The sequence below is a fragment of the Chaetodon auriga genome, chromosome 6 (genome assembly GCF_051107435.1).
Source record: "Chaetodon auriga isolate fChaAug3 chromosome 6, fChaAug3.hap1, whole genome shotgun sequence".
In the NCBI taxonomy this organism is placed as follows: Eukaryota; Metazoa; Chordata; class Actinopteri; order Chaetodontiformes; family Chaetodontidae; genus Chaetodon; species Chaetodon auriga.
The window spans coordinates 10,920,915-10,940,279 of record NC_135079.1 but is presented as its reverse complement, the minus strand read 5'-3'; the positions used below and the strand labels follow the sequence as shown (position 1 = coordinate 10,940,279).

The window sequence follows — 19,365 nt, the reverse complement described above, 5'->3', positions numbered from 1 at the left end:
GCTTATAGTTTGCGCTAATCCTGGGGTTTTCTTGCTGGAGTTTGAGAGTTCTTACAAATATCTGACTAGGCAGGAGACAAGCGTATTATGTGGCAAGTTCACGGCAGTCAGTTGTGCTTAATCATGAGTCTAACCCCAAATAAAGAGGCTGAATCACAGGCATGTTAATTATCTTTACAGGGTCAGACGAATGATGCACATCCTTCCACTTGGAATCCACTCCCTCCTCCATACGTGCCCATCCTCATGTATGGCCTCCAGCAGAGCAATAATGACTCCAAATTCAATGAGGAAGGCATCATCAGTGTCAGTACAGGGCCAATCCCGTCTAACACAATGGTATTACAGTAAATCCCCAAGCCCATAAGCAGACAGGGTGAGATTTGATGCCAAGCGACTGGGGCAGACTGGCTCCACGGGGACGTGAACGGTCCTCTCACACAGCCAAGGAACACTCTGTTCATGTTTGTAATAAAAATACAAAGATGTTTTATGGCATAATTAACACAGGCTACAATTTGTGCCACACATCCCTCAGTGTACTTCCTGGAGGCGTAGGGGGGTAAAAGGTATGCGGCAGTGTTGCTACAGTGGACCTGGGATGTGTTGGGTATCACTCCTTCCCTTTGTTTCTCTTGCCCCGACCTCACGACACCTCCAACAAAAATACAGCGGACATCAAAAGCCCTTATTCAAGAAGGGCAGGTATAATCAGCTTCAGCATCATCAACATCACCACTGTTATTCATGAATATCATTGTTTTCTTCATCATTTCAAGTGACAAATGAAAACTTGGCATACAACAAATGTTAATTTTCACCAACGATATTTACATAAAGTTTTCAAAAACAGAAGGATTTTCTTATCACGTTTTTGTAAAGAAATAAACCCAACACAAGAACACCAAGCACACACATACATACACACTGACCAACAGTCATGTGAACAGAAAGATAAAAGATATTATTACTCGTTGTTGTTTTTCATGTTCATTTTGTTACCATTCAAATAATGCTTACTTGAACCCTGATTGGGAGAAGTCACATTGGTTTTCACCAGATGCTTAAAACAATTGAAAGGGTGAGTTAGGGGAGGCGAGGTCTGTCTGCGCAGGGCGAAACTCACACACAGGCTGACTGGACAAATGACAAAGGTGACCAAGAAGGCTTGTGGGCTGACTCAGCCATCATAATATGATTCAGCAGAATAAAACATCAGCTGCAGTGCCTCCAGGATGAGCTTACTACAGCCTGATTTTAATCCACACACACACACACACACCTAAAGTTCTCCAAGACATAAAGCACAGTGGGCCCTTAATTCAATATTGCACAAACCACAGAAAAGCAGGCACCTTTCCAACAGCGTGACTCATTGACGCTCATCTGAAGAAAGCCATATCCATCAAGGAAAACTCATGTCGCAGAGTAAAGAAGGAGCTGAGAGTATGACAAGGACAAACAATATCATCAGGCTCAGAAGAATATCTTGCTAATCCCTTGGCAAACATGTTGTGACCCCTTCAGCCAATAAAGCTTTCAGTTATTTAGAAAGCAAACAGAAGGGAAGGATGCCGGTGACAATGATAAATTTGGGGGGACACACCCATGAATAAACACCTTAGAGAGGATGAAAGTCCAGGATTTCCTGCTTCTCTATACACAGCTGGACAGACTGACAACAACAGTCTACAGCCAAGCAGTTTTGAGCTAAATGCTACCAGGCTGTTTATCACGCATGATGTTTACTTTATCTGCGTCCGAAACCACTTCCGAGTGTTTAAATTTATCCACGATATACTTTTGCTAACAATCACATAATGCAATACTCTAATAAGTAATTTTATAAATGTGAAAATTACTGTTGTGCATCCCAACACGTATTAGTGACGACACAAAAAACATGACAAGTGTCCGAAATCTCAATTTACTGAGTGAACCACTGACTGTCCCTTTTGGGAAAAGTAAATGAATGAATGCATTGACACACGGCCCATGACTCGTGTTCACCACCTTAGTTTGAGTATTAGCATGCTAACGTTTGCTAATTAGCACTAAACACAAAGTGTAGCTCAGGCTGATCAGAATGTCACAGGTTTTGCAGGTAATCTTGAACAACTTTTCAATTCACCCTCTGGAAGACATGAATGTCTGTACAAAAATCACAGGAGTTCATCCAGCAGCCGTCGAGACATCTCACCACAAGCCGAGAACATCACTTGGGTGCTGGAGGAGAAGTCTGGGGATCACAAAAGTCATTAAACCTCATCCTCAGGGGAGCATGAATGTCTCTGTTTCAGTCTGGACCAAAGGACAGACTGACCTCCTTTGAGCCACCATGCTGGTGTGGCTGTGGTGTCGCCTCCACACTGAACACTAACTACAGAAGCTAACCACAGAACACATCAAACGCAGCTTTGTTTGGTATATACATTAATATTCCCTTTCCTTGCAGTAGTTTTTATATGTAAAGCTATATTTTTTTTTTTTAATCTATGTGATTTTACATGGCATCTAAATCATCTGGAACTGGAAAGAGAACCACAATGGAAATAAGATATCCTTTAATTTTATTTTGTTATTTTCAACATTTCCAGTGAATCTGTCAAAGTGTAAAAAATATATTTTTGGTTTGTCAAATAAACAAAAATCAAATCACACTTGGTACGATTTTTTATTTAAATAACTCAAAAGTCAGTCTTAAGAGGCCTCATTTACTGGCAAAGTTGCAGGCACTGTTGGCTGCGTCTGTCATCTTGAACTAAACCTTTTTAATCAAACAGTAATTATCCACACCTGCACCGACCAGTTGGCTTTGCCAGGCAATGAAGCACTGATGAAAGACAGAGCTGAGGCTGAACACAAGGAGAGCAGCTACACTGAGCGGAGTCAGTCTGCAGAAAGTCTCGACTGGGAGCATCTGCAACACTGCCATGCTATATTCATAAGCTCCGGATAGTTGAAGGTCATTGCTGACAGTGCTGGTGCCAACAGAACGTAATACATTTTAGAGATGTGAGACAGGTGGCAGTACAATAAAACTGGGATTTGGAAATTGCTTTCTCCTTTATACGGTTTGGCTGTGAGCTTACCATCCATTTTAATGGTGCTGCTGTTTGACTGCTGGTAATGACAGAACATAATGTTTGGTGCTCCTGGTTATTTTATGATGTGTGCAACTTTCTGGATACTCTGTGATCAGTTATATGTCACTGTGGTGTGGGTCCTACAGTAAATAACTTTAGTTTAATCTAATGAAAGTGCAATATTACAATCATATTTCAGTGCCTTTTTCTTGTGATTTTAGAGGTAATAGTTGAATTTGTGACCTTGAGCATATAAAGTCACTTTTAATTTAGATTAATTAAGATAAATGCTGGGTGAATTTATCTTTGCATGGAGCTTGTAAGTACTCTGTTCTTTCTTTAACCCTGATCTTCTCTTTGGGGGTCACAACCCTTTTTATTTTCCTATTTTTTAAAGAATTTCTTACAAACACGATTTTGATATGACATATTTCAGAAGCCTAACAAAATTAAGATATATGTTTTATGTATAGCCAATATTACATATAAAACATGAAATATTTCCTTATTTTGTGTTACAAAGAGGCTTTATGGTCTTTTCTGCTTTTTGTCACCTTCATCAAACATGCACCCTCAGTCTGCTGCAAAGGGAAGACCAACACAGCACTGACCTATAATCACATTTCAAGTCGATATGATGAATGTGAGTCCACTATTCTCTTTTGCCTTTTAGCTTTGTTTTGGTCTCCACCAACCCCTGAGGGAAATATGGGTCTCTTTAGCTGTTAAATGCTCCACTATGTTCACCAGCTAGTGGTTAACTATGTGTTCAGTGAGTTACTGAAAACTCATGAGAAGCGGGGAGTGAAACAAAACAGTAAAGTTGCAGGCCAGACAGCCAAACAATGAGCTGAGAGAGAGAGCAGATTCTGGTGATAATTCTCAAGAAACGCCATGAGTCATGCCGTACATATTGTCTTCACACTGTCATTTGATAATTGTTAATAAAAATGTGCAATTTTGAATCATTATCTTTACATACACTTCAGTAATTTAAGGATGTAAGGCTAACTAAACACAATGGGTAAAAATTACTAAAAATTCAAATTACATTTCACTGCACATTCAGCTCAGTAACCTCCTGCCTTTGCCCAAAGGTTGTGTCACTGGCTAATTATCCGATGACCTATTTCAGAAGTAACTTTCAAAAGTAGAAAATATGGTGCATTGGGTTTGCCTTTAAGAAGTAGCCTATATTCAAAAGCATTCAGTGCTGTGAGCTTTAAAAGCCTAACCCTGTAGCCCTCCAGCCTCCAGTCTACCGTCGAGGATCAGCTGCATCACACTGTGCCTCATGTTACTAAAAATACAGACATATCCCCCAGTTTACAGGGTCACTGATGACTAAGCTTTGTAAACCCATGTAGCCGAGCAACTTATCACTCCTTGAGCAACATGTAGTCTTGGTGAAAGGAACTGGAAGAGGTATTCTGTTGACTCATCACCTGCACATTCAAGCCACGTTTGGCTTTCACAGCTTCGGCAGCGACCGCCTCCTAATTGTTTCCCTCATTTTGACTGACGAGCCTTTATCTCCGTCTGTCATCTTCATGGTTACTAATGAGAGCGCTCCATGTTTTGTATTCTTCTTAGCGAGCATTACCTCTGCAAATAGTGACTCCCACTGGTCCGAGGAGGCAGATATTGCTCCTTTCTGACCACCTAATGGGAGTGTAATGTGCTGTGACACTGCAGGCAGTGGCTGTCAAAACAGTGGGCCCTGTTCCACGGCTGGCCAATTGTTCTGAAGGGTGCTGGACTGGATCAGTGCATCACAGCAGCCAGCACCGAATCTCACACGAAGCACACTGGCCAGAACACACTCGCAGCAAACAGTATGCAGCCCAGACAGGCTTACAGACACACCAGACGAGGACTAACCTGGTGCAGATTAGACTACAATTACATAATCTTTCAGTCTTTCCTGTGGTGATCAGTTTATCATTGCCATGAATCATACCAAGCACAAAAGCATGAGATACTATCAAATCATTGCATGATAAGAGAAAATAAAGTCCACAACAAGGCCTACAGCATGTTAGGCATGGGTGTTAATGCGGCCAAAGTTAGTAGGAGCTAAAAATGCTGCGTGCACAGAGAGACTTCAACCACACAACAAGCAAGTGATTATATTTGCTTGCTAAGTCTGTCTAACCGGAGAGATGTTTGAAAGGTGGATCCTCATTTAGAAGCTGCTCAGTAAAGCAAACTCTAGTATCTGACAGGATTATGCTTCACAGGACTTTATGAATGTAAAAACACAGACAGGCAGGCAGGTACAGTCGAGAGTACGCTGAGAAAGAGTCTGTGCGAGTAGCTCTTAATGGCTGGCAGTATTCACGCTGCTGCTTTATGACTGTCTTATTTACGCTGGAGAAATCTCGAGCTGAGCTGAATGTGCCTGACAAGCGGGGCAGCTACCAGTACACTCTGTGGTGCTCTCAAGCACTCAGGGAAGAGATAATGTCTAATCTGCCTCTACAGTATCTCACAGTGGCAGATCAGACCATCATCTAATACCACGCCCACCGTCTGCGATACATTTCATCATTTCTGTGAACGACAACAAAAACTCCACTTTGTTATCTTCTTTTTCTTTGAGCGCTAAAGCCAAAATGCACATCTTACTGTTTCCAGATATGCTGAACATACTCGCTATTGATCAACACATGGTGTGATAGCACTGTTGTGTTGGCTGGCCTCCATGTGACAAGCAGACGAGCCTGATCTCTCCATCCACGCCTGACATTTCAGACATGAGCAGCCTGCCACCAGGAGCCTGGCAGCTGACACACACACACACACACACACACACACACACACACACACACACACAGACACACACACACAGGGGTAGATTGAGGGGAAAAAGAGGAGCAAGAAGAGGAGGATGAGAGCCCTACATCCATCCTCTATGTCCTCCACTTCATCTCCAAACCCTGAAATCACAGAGCAGACGTCTCCTCTCCCCAACTGCTGCTCACCCTTTCAGATACTCCTCCCTTAATTTTCACCAGTACTGTAATCATCATCAAAACTATCATCATCATTATTATTGTTATTACATTTTCAAAAAAGTGCAGATAGAACTTCCCCGTGCCCCCGTTCAGAAGGCAGGGTAGTAAAGGAGGATGGGGAAACAATGGCAGTAAGAAGAGCAAGAAGAGCGCAAGATGAGAAAGAGAAAAGAGAAGAAGATTTCTGCCGAGCCTGACTCGTGTTGCTCCTGTGAACACACACACGCACACACACACACACACACACACAGAGCAACAGGCACACATTATAACGCAGCACACCATACAGTCCAAGCCGGTGGGGCTCGACCCCCATCAGCACAGAACAAGAGCACAGGGCAGCACAGAGAATTCATAGCATCAATAAACAGACAGAAGTGTGCACACACAGCCGAACGCATGTGCACAAACAGCACAAACTCTGCTTTTTGCTTCTGTTTTCATCGTAACATTTTCAATTGGTTTTCTCAGTTGGTGATGCTGTGAAAAATGACATCATCGTATCACGGGGGATTTGTTTGGGTTTTTTCTCTTTTCATCTTCTTTTTTCTCTCTCCATGTCAGGACTTTTTGTCTGGAAAAATCAGGAGCGATCCATTTCACAAGTTTATTGTGTTCCCGCTTTCCCAGCGTCGCAAAGTTCAGTTTGTCTATTTATTTTTTTTTTAATCTCTATTTTTGTTGGAGCTACAGCACAGCACCCACAGCACACAGACGACAAGGGGGAGCGGGGGAGGGTCCAGAAAGTGGCGTTGGTTCACTAATATTGTGCCAGAGGGAGAGAAAGAGGGAACAATAAGGGGAAAAAAGGTAAAATAAAGAGCATAAGAAGAAAAAAGAAGGGGGAGAGAAGAAACAGCAGTATCAACAATTCCATCTTGAGTTCAGCTGGTTTCATCACAAACCGAGTATTGACTGCTTTCGACAACTTCAGCTGAGAATTAAACCACTTCTGAGTAAAAAGGGGGGAGACAATACACTGGAGACAGAAGACAAGAACGAGGCGACAAATGAAGAGACAGGAGAGATGTGAAACAGCAGAGGCTATGGATTACACACTGTATACTAGTCATGTGTATAGGGGGAGTTCTGCCAATCTATACGCCTAATATATTATTATGTACATGTACATACAGTACATACTGTATAGTATTGTGTACCTGGAATAGTCATACAATAGGATTATATGAGATTAGATCGTTACTTAAGATTCTCTGTGATCCCACGGGACTGGCACCTTAAATGGGTCAGGGGCTGCAGTGCAGTTCAGAACCAAGGGGTCGACAAAGAAACTGAACATCAGACCTCCACAGGCAAAGTGCATAAGGACAGACAGACATACAGACAGTCAGAAACAGGGGGACCATTGGCAAAGTGGGGAGACACAGAAATTAAGACACGGCTGTATGAAGAGGAGGGAACAGAAGAAGAAGGAGGAGGGGTCAGAGAGGAGCAGAGAGTTTGAAAGAAAAGAGAAGAGTTTAAAGGTTTAAGAGAGCAGATGGCTAATTGTACCCGTGTTTCGCAGCCTGGCAGCAAGTCAGTCTTGTGCATAAGGACGGGAGCGGGAGGAGGGGGGAGAGAAGGGGGAACAGGAGACGGGAAGGGGCCATGGAGGGAGCTGGGCGGTGCGATCAGGCCTTGAGAGCGTGCCACTGGGCCACGTTAGTACGCGGCCGAGCGAGCATGTCTTTCCAGTGCTTCACCTCCGCGGGTCCACTCTTCCACGAAAGGTAGATCTGACAGAGGGGAAGAAGAGTACGATGGTAGTGTGACTTGTAAAATGCTTGAAATATGAAACATTGCTGACCCTAATCGATGAGGTCTACTTCCTGGCTGGGAGCAGTACCTCCCTGGAGTCTCCGCTGGTTGCCTGGCAACTGCTCCCAGCCAAGAAATAGTCCGACACGTAACCTCCCGTAAAACAGCTAGCTGTCACTTTCACACTTTGGTTTTTGCATGGTTCATCAAACAAGACATGATGTGTTAATTAGTGAGCTTCGGAGGCGCTGGTAGGCGTCATTCGTTGCCTTTGGACAGAGCCGGGGTGGTTGTTTCCCTCTGGTCTTTGTCTTTTTGCTGAGTTAAGCTAACTCTGTGCTAGCCATAGCCTTATATTCAATAACCAGATGTGAGAGGGGTATCGATCTTCTGATCTTAACTCTTTCCCAAAACAAGGAAATGTTAAGCACCATGACTTAAGATTAATATCCTATTCAGTTTTGCTAACTAAAATAATAGTTTCATTTCAAATATAAAATGATTTTTTTGTTAACGTGACTGTATTTTGCTGTATTTTTTTTAGTATATTTGATTCAAGCATATTCCTTACATTGAAAAGATTAAGTTAAGAGTTTACACTAAGTATTTTCCAAACTTTTAAGGCTTTGTATGAACCCTGACTGCTGGTGTATAATTAAGTAATTAATTCTCATATCATTTTCCTTAGTGTGGTTGATCTCGGTGACCGACCTCACACATGTTAAATTGCCATTACCTTGACGTAACAAGGAGCCTTGGGGGCTAATATATTGGAAAACAAGGGAAACAAAACAAAGAGAGCTGTGAAGCGTTACCTTGCCGATAACGTCGTTGCGGCTGAGCCTATCCTTGTCCATGACGGTGATGATGATGGTGGTCTCCCTCAGCACATGGGCGGGCACGTCGAAGGGGAAGGACTCGTTGAAGACGGGGTTCAGACAGCGCTTCATCGTCACTGTCTTCTTCTTCTCTACACGCTTGTCCTTGTGCATCAGCCACACCTTCACGTATGGATCTGCAATGTGGACACAGAGCACAGCGGTTTACATGACAGCGAGGATGAAGATGCCCATGCAAGGTGATTTTTAGGGTCAGGTCTGCAATTACCCTCCTAATTGTTAAAGTCAGGGAAGGCAGCAGGGAAGTAGATACCTAGTTTGAGCTCAAGGTCAACTTATCCCCCGAGCAAGGAAACATACAAATGAGGAAGTATTTATGGAAATAGGGCCTGGGATTTGTACTACCCATTCTGGAGCATTATCATATTCTGTAATACTAACAGACCCAGCTCCTACTACTGCAGGAAGCAGTAATTTTACAAAGGAGACCTGATACTTTCAAAAAGGAGCACCAGACTGAGCTGACACAGATTTGGCTGGGAGGCTAAAGATCCTCATAGATATACAGACAGAGGGAGAACAGGAAAGCGAGAGAGGGCAAGGGAGAGATGCTTGATGTAATGTCACCTTGCTGCCGAGGCTATCTACAGTGCGACCCAGCCTGGGAGCCAGACGGCCACCGTCCTCTGCACGGACAGGTCAGTAAATGTTTGAGCACGGTGACAAAGCCACAGAGCTTCCAGTGTCATGAGAAGGGCTGCAGAGCAAGGGTTAGAAAGAGAAAAGACTAAACAAGCAAGGAGGATTCTCTACCTGAGGTTCCCCCGATATCCATGGCTTTGAGATTGCGTGCTTTGATGATGTTCACAGTGATGGTATTGGCAGTGGGATTATAGCAGAGAGACACCAGCAAGTCTCCTCGTCTCCCCTGAGGAACACATACACACAAAGTATGAATCATCCAGTCTAATATCTCGTTTCATCAGGGAATATCAAACTCCACATTACTCACTAGCTTGTTGTGTTATCTTACATCACTGCCCTTTCTGTTCTAACCTCTTGTGCCAAACCCAGACGGTCCAGACTGGCGGAGCCCAGCCCATCGCTCACCCTAAAATTATGTCAATCAAGCTAAAATGCTGCAAGCAGTCAACAAATGGCATCACACTTGTTTTGATAAAATAGTTACAACATCTGAATGAAAGCACTGGACTCGTCATCATTCAGCCAGATGGCCATCCCTCCGTCTCTTACACTGCCATCACTGCAGGGCTTGAGCTCCTTCCAGAAGGTCTTTATCTGGCCCAGTTCCACCTTGTTAAGGGGGATTGACACCTCTCCAATGGGGTCATTCCTGCTGAAGCGGTCGTAGTCCAACACCTGAAGGTATAGAGTGCGCTCTCTCACTTTCTCATACGGGAAGCCTAAAACAGACACAAACAGATTCACTGAGGGGAGAGCTAAGACACAGAGAGAGGAAAACATATTCTTGACAGTACTGAGAGGGCAGAGTAATCTGCGCCCAGCCAACAGGGATGAAATTGGCAAAGGCCAAAGTGCATTTTAAAAACTGCGGGACCGGCCAGCACTCTCTCTAATGACTGAGAGGGATCATTATACCCTAGTCACAAAGAAGTATCTCATTTATTTTTCAAGAGCGCTGGCTATTGTTCTAATTTTGGAAAGGGTCTGAGCCTTTTGAACATTATTTTGGCCGTTTTACCATTGCGCTGTCATCCAAGCACAATGGTCATAATGAAGGTAATTCAGATGACTTAATGCCGAGACGCTTAACCGATCTCTGCACGGCTGCTGCTAAACATCTGCAGTTTGCACCTCTCAAGAATATTATTAAGATAATTTATTATTTTTTTTGTTTAACAAAAACTGTCTGCAGATTTTGGAGCTGGAGGTTTCATCAATGCAAAAAAATATTTTGTTCTAATTTCACACCTCGTTTGTGAATTTTCACACAACTCCCACAATGCTCTTTTTGAGTTGAGAAACGACTCTTTGTCATTGCCATAAACGCTTTAATGGAGCTTTGGGACAAACTTAGATGAGATGGTGGAGAGTTACATGAGAAGATTGATTGCTCATATCTGTTTGTTGAATATAAAGCTGGTTAGCTTAGCTTGACATACAGATTTTAAGCAGGGAGAAACAGTTAGCCTCGGCCACACTTTGTTCAACGAACAATGCGTTAATTTGGGAGCTGTAGAGGTGATTTTTATACTTCTGGACAGAGCCAGGCTAGCTGTTTCCCCATGTTGCCAAGCGAAGCAGCTCTTGGACGTAGCTTCACATTTAGCATAGAGATATTAGTCGAACTGATCTTCTCATCCAACTCTAAGTGTCTTTCCCAAAATGTCTAACTGTTGTTTTAAAGAGGATTTACAGCTATGCCAAGCCCTAATAATGGAAGCAATTCCCCCAAAAAGGGAGCAAAGCTGACTGAGCAAACAGGCCCTGAAAACTTATTTTCTCAATCAGCTTCTTATAATGAGCAATGTGGTCTTATATGAAGACAAACTTACAGTATCTGCAGTTACAGTTTGGTTATTTATAGACAGATTTCTGTTATTGTCTGAACTGGTATGAACTGGTCTGGGCTCAGGTGGAAAAAAGGGATGTCATGTCCTTCGTTAGAAATATTTGTATCAGATAGTAGTTGTCAAATCTGTTAAAAATCATTCCTCCACAGTTTCATAATTGCAACAATTCTTTGAAAAGAAGCTGAATAGACATAACACAGACCTTCAAAGAGGAAGGTTTCGTTCCAGTGGGGGTTGAGGTTCTTCCTCTTGACCTTGGTCTCCAGCTTGTGCTTCTTGTCGGGCAGCAGGTAGATTTTAACGAAGGGGTCGGAGGTGCCGGAGAAGTCCTTGGCTGGGAGCTCCTGGCCCCTGAGCACTTTGACGGTGAGGGTCGTGTTCTGGAAGCTGTAGCCTATGCTGAACTGGATCCGGCCCAGCTTCTCGCTTATAGGCCCTTCACCGTCATCATCCTCCGAACCCGGAGACAGCTGCGGGGCCACAAATGTAGTCAAATGAATATAAACACATGCAGCAACAGCAGCCACTCACATGTAAAGTTCAGTCCAAGGGCACACACTTCCTCTGACACAATCACGTGCACGCAGACCGTGACAGAGAGAAGCTGTGAGGGGAGGAGATTTTAGAGCTGTGTTTCTATCGCCGCGTACTCAAGCAGCTGCTCAAAGGCAGAGATTGGTCTGACATTAAGAAGGCTGAGAGAGTTTTATTTCCTTTCTAATGTTCTTAAGAGGCAGGAGGTGCACAGATTGAAGATAGAGGAGCTTTAGACCACCCATTCTCTCTCACAGCCACTCTGACTGCTTTATCACTGCTGTGCTCTAAAAGGCCACTATCTGATAGTCAGCAGTGGACAGAGCGAAGGAAAGAGAGGGCGAGAGACAAACAGAAAGAGCAGGAGAGAGACAGAGAGCATTGCATGTGGGGCATGGAGACAACAGAAGCACAGCTCAAGGTTGGCATTCTGCACTTCTGTCTTTATGGTCGCATCGTTTCTCCCCGTGGCTCCACCTTCTGTCTCTGTCCTTTTATTGTTTTCTCTCTCTAACAATAGCATAGATTGGAACAAAGCGCTGGAGGACTTTGAGGGAGATAAGACAACCAGCACTTCATAAGACCACTTTGTGCAGGGGCCTCCACAGACACTTTTAAAGAGGCTGGCCTGGCTGTCTGGTTTGCATGCAAACACTCTCTCGGAGCACTACACCTGAAACTGTTGATTTCAGTGCTTTAGGCCAGAGCTTCAATTTCAAAGTGACAAAGACTCACTCACTCACTCAGAATCTGTCAATATGGGTTTCAGAACTGACAGGCAGAGCAAGTGTGAAATATTCCAAGTCTAATTTATCAAACAGTGTGAGTCACCTTGGATGGCTTGTCTCCCTTGATTGCCACTGTGGGAACTGCCTGTGTGTGGTTTTTTTCCCTATTATGGCTCCCTTATTACCGTCTGCAGCTTTAAATCAGCCTGTGTATGGAGGATGACTCGGCAACACTGGCCCTACTTGGTGACTAAGAACTACCTCATCCAGTACATGGCCAAAAGTATGTGGACAAACCAATGCGATCACTGAATATTTAATTCCAAAACTATGGCCATTGATATGATTCCTCCAGTCTTCTGGTTTCAGGCTTTGTTGGCCTGGTTGGAGGGATTTGCTTCCATTCATCCACAAGAACATCAATGATGTCCGGCAGTGATTCTGGCTGATAAAGCCTGGCTCACAGGTGGAGTTCTGATTCATCACCAAAGGTGTTGGATGGGGGTGAGGTCAGGAGTCTGTGCAGGCTAGCCAAGTTCCTCCACAACAAAGTGAAAGAGTCACATCAAGGTCAGTTTATATTCTGCACTCTGCACCAAAATAACCACTTTGAGACTACTTATAATGCACGTACGGTGCAGAGTTTTTGGAGCTTGACCCATACTAGAGACAAAAAATTAGAATATCTGAGCCTCATTCGCTTCAATTTTTACCATTCATTGTCTAATTTGTCTCTTGTGAGTCCCCCCAGGCTATCATATTGTTGGTTTTAGGGTTTTAATATGATATGCTGGCAATAAAATAATACAGAATAACACAGACCTTGTCCTTTAATTGGAACTACGGGTGGACAGGGGTGTCCACATATTTTTAGAAATGCAGCATCGATCGAGATTCATCAGCATAGATGACAGTGTGATGGATGTGTGTTGGGATCGTGGGTCTTACCATCACCATGTCTCCAGTGAGCGAGTTGGCCAGGTCGGTTACGGAGGAGTGGCCATCAGCATCCGGGGGTTGGCCCTTGGGGCTGTTAGCTGGCTTGTTGCCCCTGTAAGCAAAAACACAGGTTGACCCAGAGGGAACGTGGCGAGGGCATCGTGCTGAGAAGCTAACTCATCTCCAGAAAGAGAGAATGTCTGAGCACACAGGGAGTCCAACCTCCAACTGTACGGCGCTTGAAAACCGCCTATCTGAAATGACCAATTGAGTCCAAGTTTGCTTTATTTAGATGTCACTTCAAAGTGGATTGTGCTTTCTCTAGCTACAGTGAGCGAAGCCAAATAAAATCTGCCAAAGATTCCACAGATTAACGGTGGGCGCTAGAACTGAGGACATTTGATGTGGTGAGTTGTGCTTGATGAAACTTGGAGTCTGAGATGACTATGCATATGTCCAGTGTGGCAAACATCCATATCTCTAACAAGAAAGTTACCTCCAACAAGTAAACAAACACAATTTCAGACAGAACACAAGACAGAACCTCTATATGTAAAACTGATAGAAATTAATTATCTCCGATTCCCATAGAGTTCATGATCAACCCTTGTTCCCTCTAAAGACATTAACGAGACATACATGTATAATGACATGTATAGCAACATGACATCACCATATATACAATAGACAGACATGTATAGCAACATGTAGACAACCAGACGTTTAACAGGACAGATGTTGAACAGTTTTGTTAAGTGTTTGTGTGTTTGAATCTCTCAGTTATTAAGAATCTGCATCAACAACACAAAATATTAATAAAAACATAAAAGAGAGAGCAGAGATCTCCCATGGCAGAGCAGGTACAAATGTTAATAGATGTTAAGTTTAGTTCCTTCACACGAGGATTGTTGAAAACATAACGTTAAAGTGGGTCAAACAATCTGGGAGAAAAACCTCTATGTTCATACATCATGAAAACAAGAAGAATCACAAAGTATAAAGAAAAAAAAACAGCAAAAGAAGACAAAAAGAATTTGAAAAGAGAATAAATATTATGAGATTACAGAAAGAATGAGAAAAGATAGAACAAGAAAGAGCCAAATGTGAAAGTCCGGGCCAATGTAATGTGACACATTGGACACACAGCACTCCATAGATGACTGGTCAAGGCACATGGAGAGGCTGAACACTGAAACACTGTTAGGCAATAAACAAACAGTAAATAGAGAAGAAAAACAAGAACTGAAACACTGAGAAATAGAAAAGAAATGAGCAGATGCAGAGAGGATGCTGAAGTTGCAGACACACATACACACACTGGACATAAATCATAAAGACTGTAGATAAGATAGAAGGTTCAACAAGGAATGTAAGAAATAGAAAAGCAAGCTGAAATTATTTATCTGTATAAGAAGAGATAGCAAGTATTAATAGCATGAACAGTGAGGTTACGGAAACCAAAACCAAACAGAGAGTGAGATTGTTACAAACACCAGCACATTAGAGAGAAAAACAGAGCTGCAAGAAAAGATAGGGAATGAAGGAAGGAAAGCCTGAAAACACAAGAGAGGCTTAGTTTGGTCAGTCTGATAAGTATCAAAGAATAAGAGACAAAAAATAAAGAGCTATGCACACACAATATCTCTAACAGGAGACAAAGGGGCGAACATGCTAAGGGGAGAAGAAGAGCACAAAGAAGAAAAGAAAAAGACAATAAATACAATTGATCACCAGGAAAAGAAGAACAAGAACCATCTTTTTTTTTTTTTTTTACGTGGAGAGCTCAAAATAAACGATAGATGAGACACAGTGTGAAAGAGAAATAAGGCGTAGGTATACCATACAAAAACATAATATCATTAAAAACACAAAAAGGGACGAATAGTAAGAACATAGGAGATGCACATTTAGAGTGTTACAAAAGAGGGCATTGGTAGAAATGAAGCAAATAATTATAAATTATTCAAGTTATCTTTAAATCCAACCTGATTTTCCAACCATTTAGCAACACTCTAAAAGTGTGGACTGGGGACACAAGGGCCAAAGCACAAACTGGCATTGGCTACATGTGCATATATAATATATGCAAGTAGTTGTCACTCAGAGAGTGAAGGCAATGCCTTGGACAGGCAGGAAACAAGGAGCCCATAGAAAGTCTGTCTGTCTGGCCAGCATTCTCTGTGGAGCGTTTCACTCAGAGAATGTATGTTTCATGGGTCGTTTTTTTTTTTTTCTTGTTGTTGTTGTTGTTGGGCGCTCTAAACTGCAAATTTGGATGAGAATTGATGTTGAATGCAATAATGTGTACATTTTTGCAGAAGACGAGGACAGAACCGGGGGAAAATATACTGACAAATAGACAGACAGAAAAAGCAAGCAAACAAGACGAGCAAACAGACAATCACTTCAACCAGCAAAGGAACCAGAGCGAGACGGGGGGGAAGGAGGGATGTTAACCATTTCGAGAAGGGAAGGGAATATTCATCAATTGGTGTTAGTTGTATTAGTTGCCAAGGGAGGTAATTGCATTTTCAGGGGTCTGCTTATTTATTTTTTTATTTATTCAAAACTGCAGGCAATGAGTTTGAGAGGAGAGGAAAAGGCGGGGTAAAACGCTAACTCAAGATCTGAGGGTCCGCTCAAAGGAGCTCTAAAGCAAGGAGACTTAAAGCTTGAAGTAAAGCAAGGTACCTCCCTCCTCCTCCACCTCCCAAGTATCGATGGGGGAGTGAACGTCTTCAATTATTCATTCTCCTTCATGCTTCATTCAGGGGTTCAGTGCATTCTCAGGTAAGAGCTTGTGCAGCCAGGGGAATGGCCTTTCTACCAGCCCTGCTCTGCAACACCTGAGGTGGTCCTCCGCTCCAGCGCTGCCTCCAGGCTGTTTAAAGAAAGCGGCTGGGGCTGCAGAAAATGAGATACTTCCTCCAGATCACACAGTATATCGTGAATTGAAAATGAAAGATTGCTTTCGGTTTATTTAATTTCTAAAAAAGCAATGCTAATTGTGGCAGATGGTAATCCTACAACTGCTACATTTCGGTGCCAATGCTGTTTCTGTCTGACCCCTTGGGGGGTTGATATGGAAATTGATGCTTTAAAGCCTGCAGTTGACTACAGTGTCCAGTGGGAGGCAGAGTGGACTCGAGTTCAGATCAGATTCTCCCACAGCTAAGGCACAGAAAGTGGGCTGTTGGCATAGCAACGGCTCTAGAAACACAGACCATACATATGGGGGTTTGGGGTGTGTGTGACAAGAGGTTGTTGGGAGTGGGCGCAGGGGAAGGGTGTGTTTAGAGGGGTGCAGCAAACAGGCAAACACACTGAGAACAAAGAAGATAAGGTATAGGATATATGACAGGTACGGGTGAGAGCCTCGCAGACACACACATTCACATGAACAGACATATGGAGGCAGGCGGGGCCACTTTGGGTTTCACCGTCCTGTGATACTATCCTGTTTGTTACCTGACCGAGGGCCAGCAGCTCGAAGAGAGGGGGAGGGGGGGAAAGACACTCCACTTCTAGGCTGGAGAGAGACGCGAGAAAGAAAGCCCAACCCAGCCCCTCTTTTTTTTTTTTTTTTTTTTTTCTTTTCCCCACCCCTCTGCAAACATGTCACACTCAAACAAACACGCTCGCCTGAGACCATGAAGTGATGTATTTCAATGTCTATGCTCAATTTCATAGCCGCCCACTAGATCTATCATTCGTCAGGGGCCACAGCATACTTCCCAGGATCATACACAGTCAAATCCACAGCATTGAGGCACGGCGCTGCTTACATAACTCATCATCCACATGAAACACATGTACATTCACACTCCAGTCAGCCAGTCATCCCGGCTGCTTCACTTCTCAGGCTACGACCAAACATTCTGCTGCGACGTATAAATATGGATGCTTTTGCTGTTAACTAATTACTTCCTGCATGTTGGAACTGGAAATGTGTCTAAAATAGCATCATTTACTGAAATCCCATTTCGGGAGGAGGCAACAAGGGAGGCACTAAATGCTGCCTTCTGTGTATCTGCTTCTTTCACTGAACTCCAAATGGAAATGGGAAACAACAAGACAATTCGGTGGGTGCCAAACGGTGATCTTTATGCTGTTTTATGTCTATTTAAATTCTATTAGAAGCCGTATTTCAGGTGATTTTTAACTCCCCTTCTTTTAACTTTGGAGGCAGGCTACGATACAGTAAAGCACTGCAAACCTGATTGCTCTTGAATCCAAAGATGAGCTTAGTGTCTTCTCTATCTACAGTATAGCAGTTGAGCCCCACCTCCCTTTATGGCCTCCCAATACTCTCTGCAATTTAGTATTCATGTCTCCGAGCTCAATTAAAATAACTAACCTATCATTCCGGGGAATTTCAGCAACATGAAATCATCAAAACATTTTCAAAGTCCATTAAAACTCCAAACACGGGTCTACCAAATGTTTTGAATCCCCATTAAATCCAAAGATTGCCTCTGAGGTGGAGGCTGCTGCAGATGTGCCACCTGTTCTGAGGCAGGACACAGGGGTCCCAGGTTAATGCTCCAAATAGCTTGTCTCCCCAACCGCCATCCATCTATCTGTATGTATGAGATGAGCATGTGTGCCAGCATGTACCTGCTGGCTAGAGTGCTGCCTTCAGCCCTGCATAACGCATGGATGTGCAGAGTACAATAAGTACCCTCTGCTACTACTCTCATGGATGGAAGATGGATTTGTACCCTGAATTTTCTCTCATCCTCCGCTGACATATGGATGGATGAATGTATGAATGCGCGCCCCTCCTCCTACTCTCTTTGTGACTCTTTTTTTCCCGCCTTAGTGCTATCTACTTTCCCCTCTCTTAGCACGAAACTGAATGCATCTCTACATTCCCCCTGTGATGCATAGATGAGCGTGGTGGCCACGGGGAGCCAGAGCCTCTGGGACAGTCTTAACCAGAGCCCCTGAGGACACTGCTGATTAGTCGGGCCTGTAAAGCCCCTGTCACAGGAGGAGCACTGTGTCAGACTAGCCAAGCATAGCATAATCAATTTACATGTTTATGTACAAACATACATACAGATTACATCATCCACAAGCATTATAACAGCAGTTCTTTGTAATATCTAAGAAAACAAGGCCTGAAATAACCACCTAAAAACTGTGCTCGACTCATGTATGTGACCTCAGAATGACCTAACAATACATTAGCCTAAATACACATCCCCCTCCACATAAAGATGAGACTCATCCTCCTCACACTAATGCAGTTAGAACACAAAGTCATGACGTTAAATAAATAACCATTTGTATTGATTTGGGTAGAAGGTCATAACCGCCATACGCTGTATTTGTCTTCGCCTTTCATGTAAATTTAAGAAATGTAATAAGCTAATATATTATGAAACATAAATTATTATATAGCCCACTTGGCAATTAACAGACGCTCAGCGAATCGCAGAGCGCATCACGTCTTTGAGGCAGTGTACACATCTATATTTATCAATATCTGCAAGACGTTTTCTGAAAGAAGAAATAACTCCACTGGCTTACACAAAACGATGTAACATGCATGGATGAATAATTGAAAGACCACAGGCAAGTGGATTGAATGTTAATGTGGCACAAGGATATATCCCGCCTCCTCTGTCGCAAACCTCCATCCTCATTGGGCCGTTCTCCTGCTGCTCAGACAGAGATCTAGATTCAAAGCTCTCGGGGATTGTGGCTTCTCTTTATAGCAACACTGGAGGAGAACCTACAGTATAGGTTCACTGAATCGCAGCAGAATTGTATGAGTGGAGGCCAATGAGGCATTAACGAGCCACTCTAACATCCTAATTAAGCTTTCTAAGATCCACAACCTATAGATGCCTGGGATATAAACATCTCAGCATGTGTGGCCCCAGAATCCAAACAACACA

General features: G+C 43.3%; 1 protein-coding gene across 6 annotated transcripts in view; it reads right to left on the bottom strand.

Moving 5' to 3' along the window:
• Positions 1 to 6,774: 6,774 nt before the first annotated feature.
• Positions 6,775 to 19,365, bottom strand: part of syt7a (synaptotagmin VIIa) — a 69,805-nt gene continuing 57,214 nt past the window's right edge. For 3 of the 6 annotated variants that reach the window (XR_013077241.1, XR_013077242.1, XR_013077240.1), the window contains 7 exons: positions 13,469 to 13,571; positions 11,461 to 11,728; positions 9,958 to 10,127; positions 9,517 to 9,631; positions 8,680 to 8,879; positions 7,619 to 7,842; positions 6,775 to 6,863 (listed from right to left, as the gene is read on the bottom strand). Coding sequence is in view for 3 of the 6 variants with exons in the window: in XM_076732344.1 (XP_076588459.1) it covers positions 7,738 to 7,842; positions 8,680 to 8,879; positions 9,517 to 9,631; positions 9,958 to 10,127; positions 11,461 to 11,728; positions 13,469 to 13,571 (961 nt within the window). In the remaining 3 variants the exon portion in view is untranslated. Of the gene's footprint in view, positions 7,843 to 8,679; positions 8,880 to 9,516; positions 9,632 to 9,957; positions 10,128 to 11,460; positions 11,729 to 13,468; positions 13,572 to 19,365 lie in introns of all 6 variants that reach the window. The other 3 variants (XM_076732344.1, XM_076732345.1, XM_076732342.1) reach the window with 1 other exon arrangement.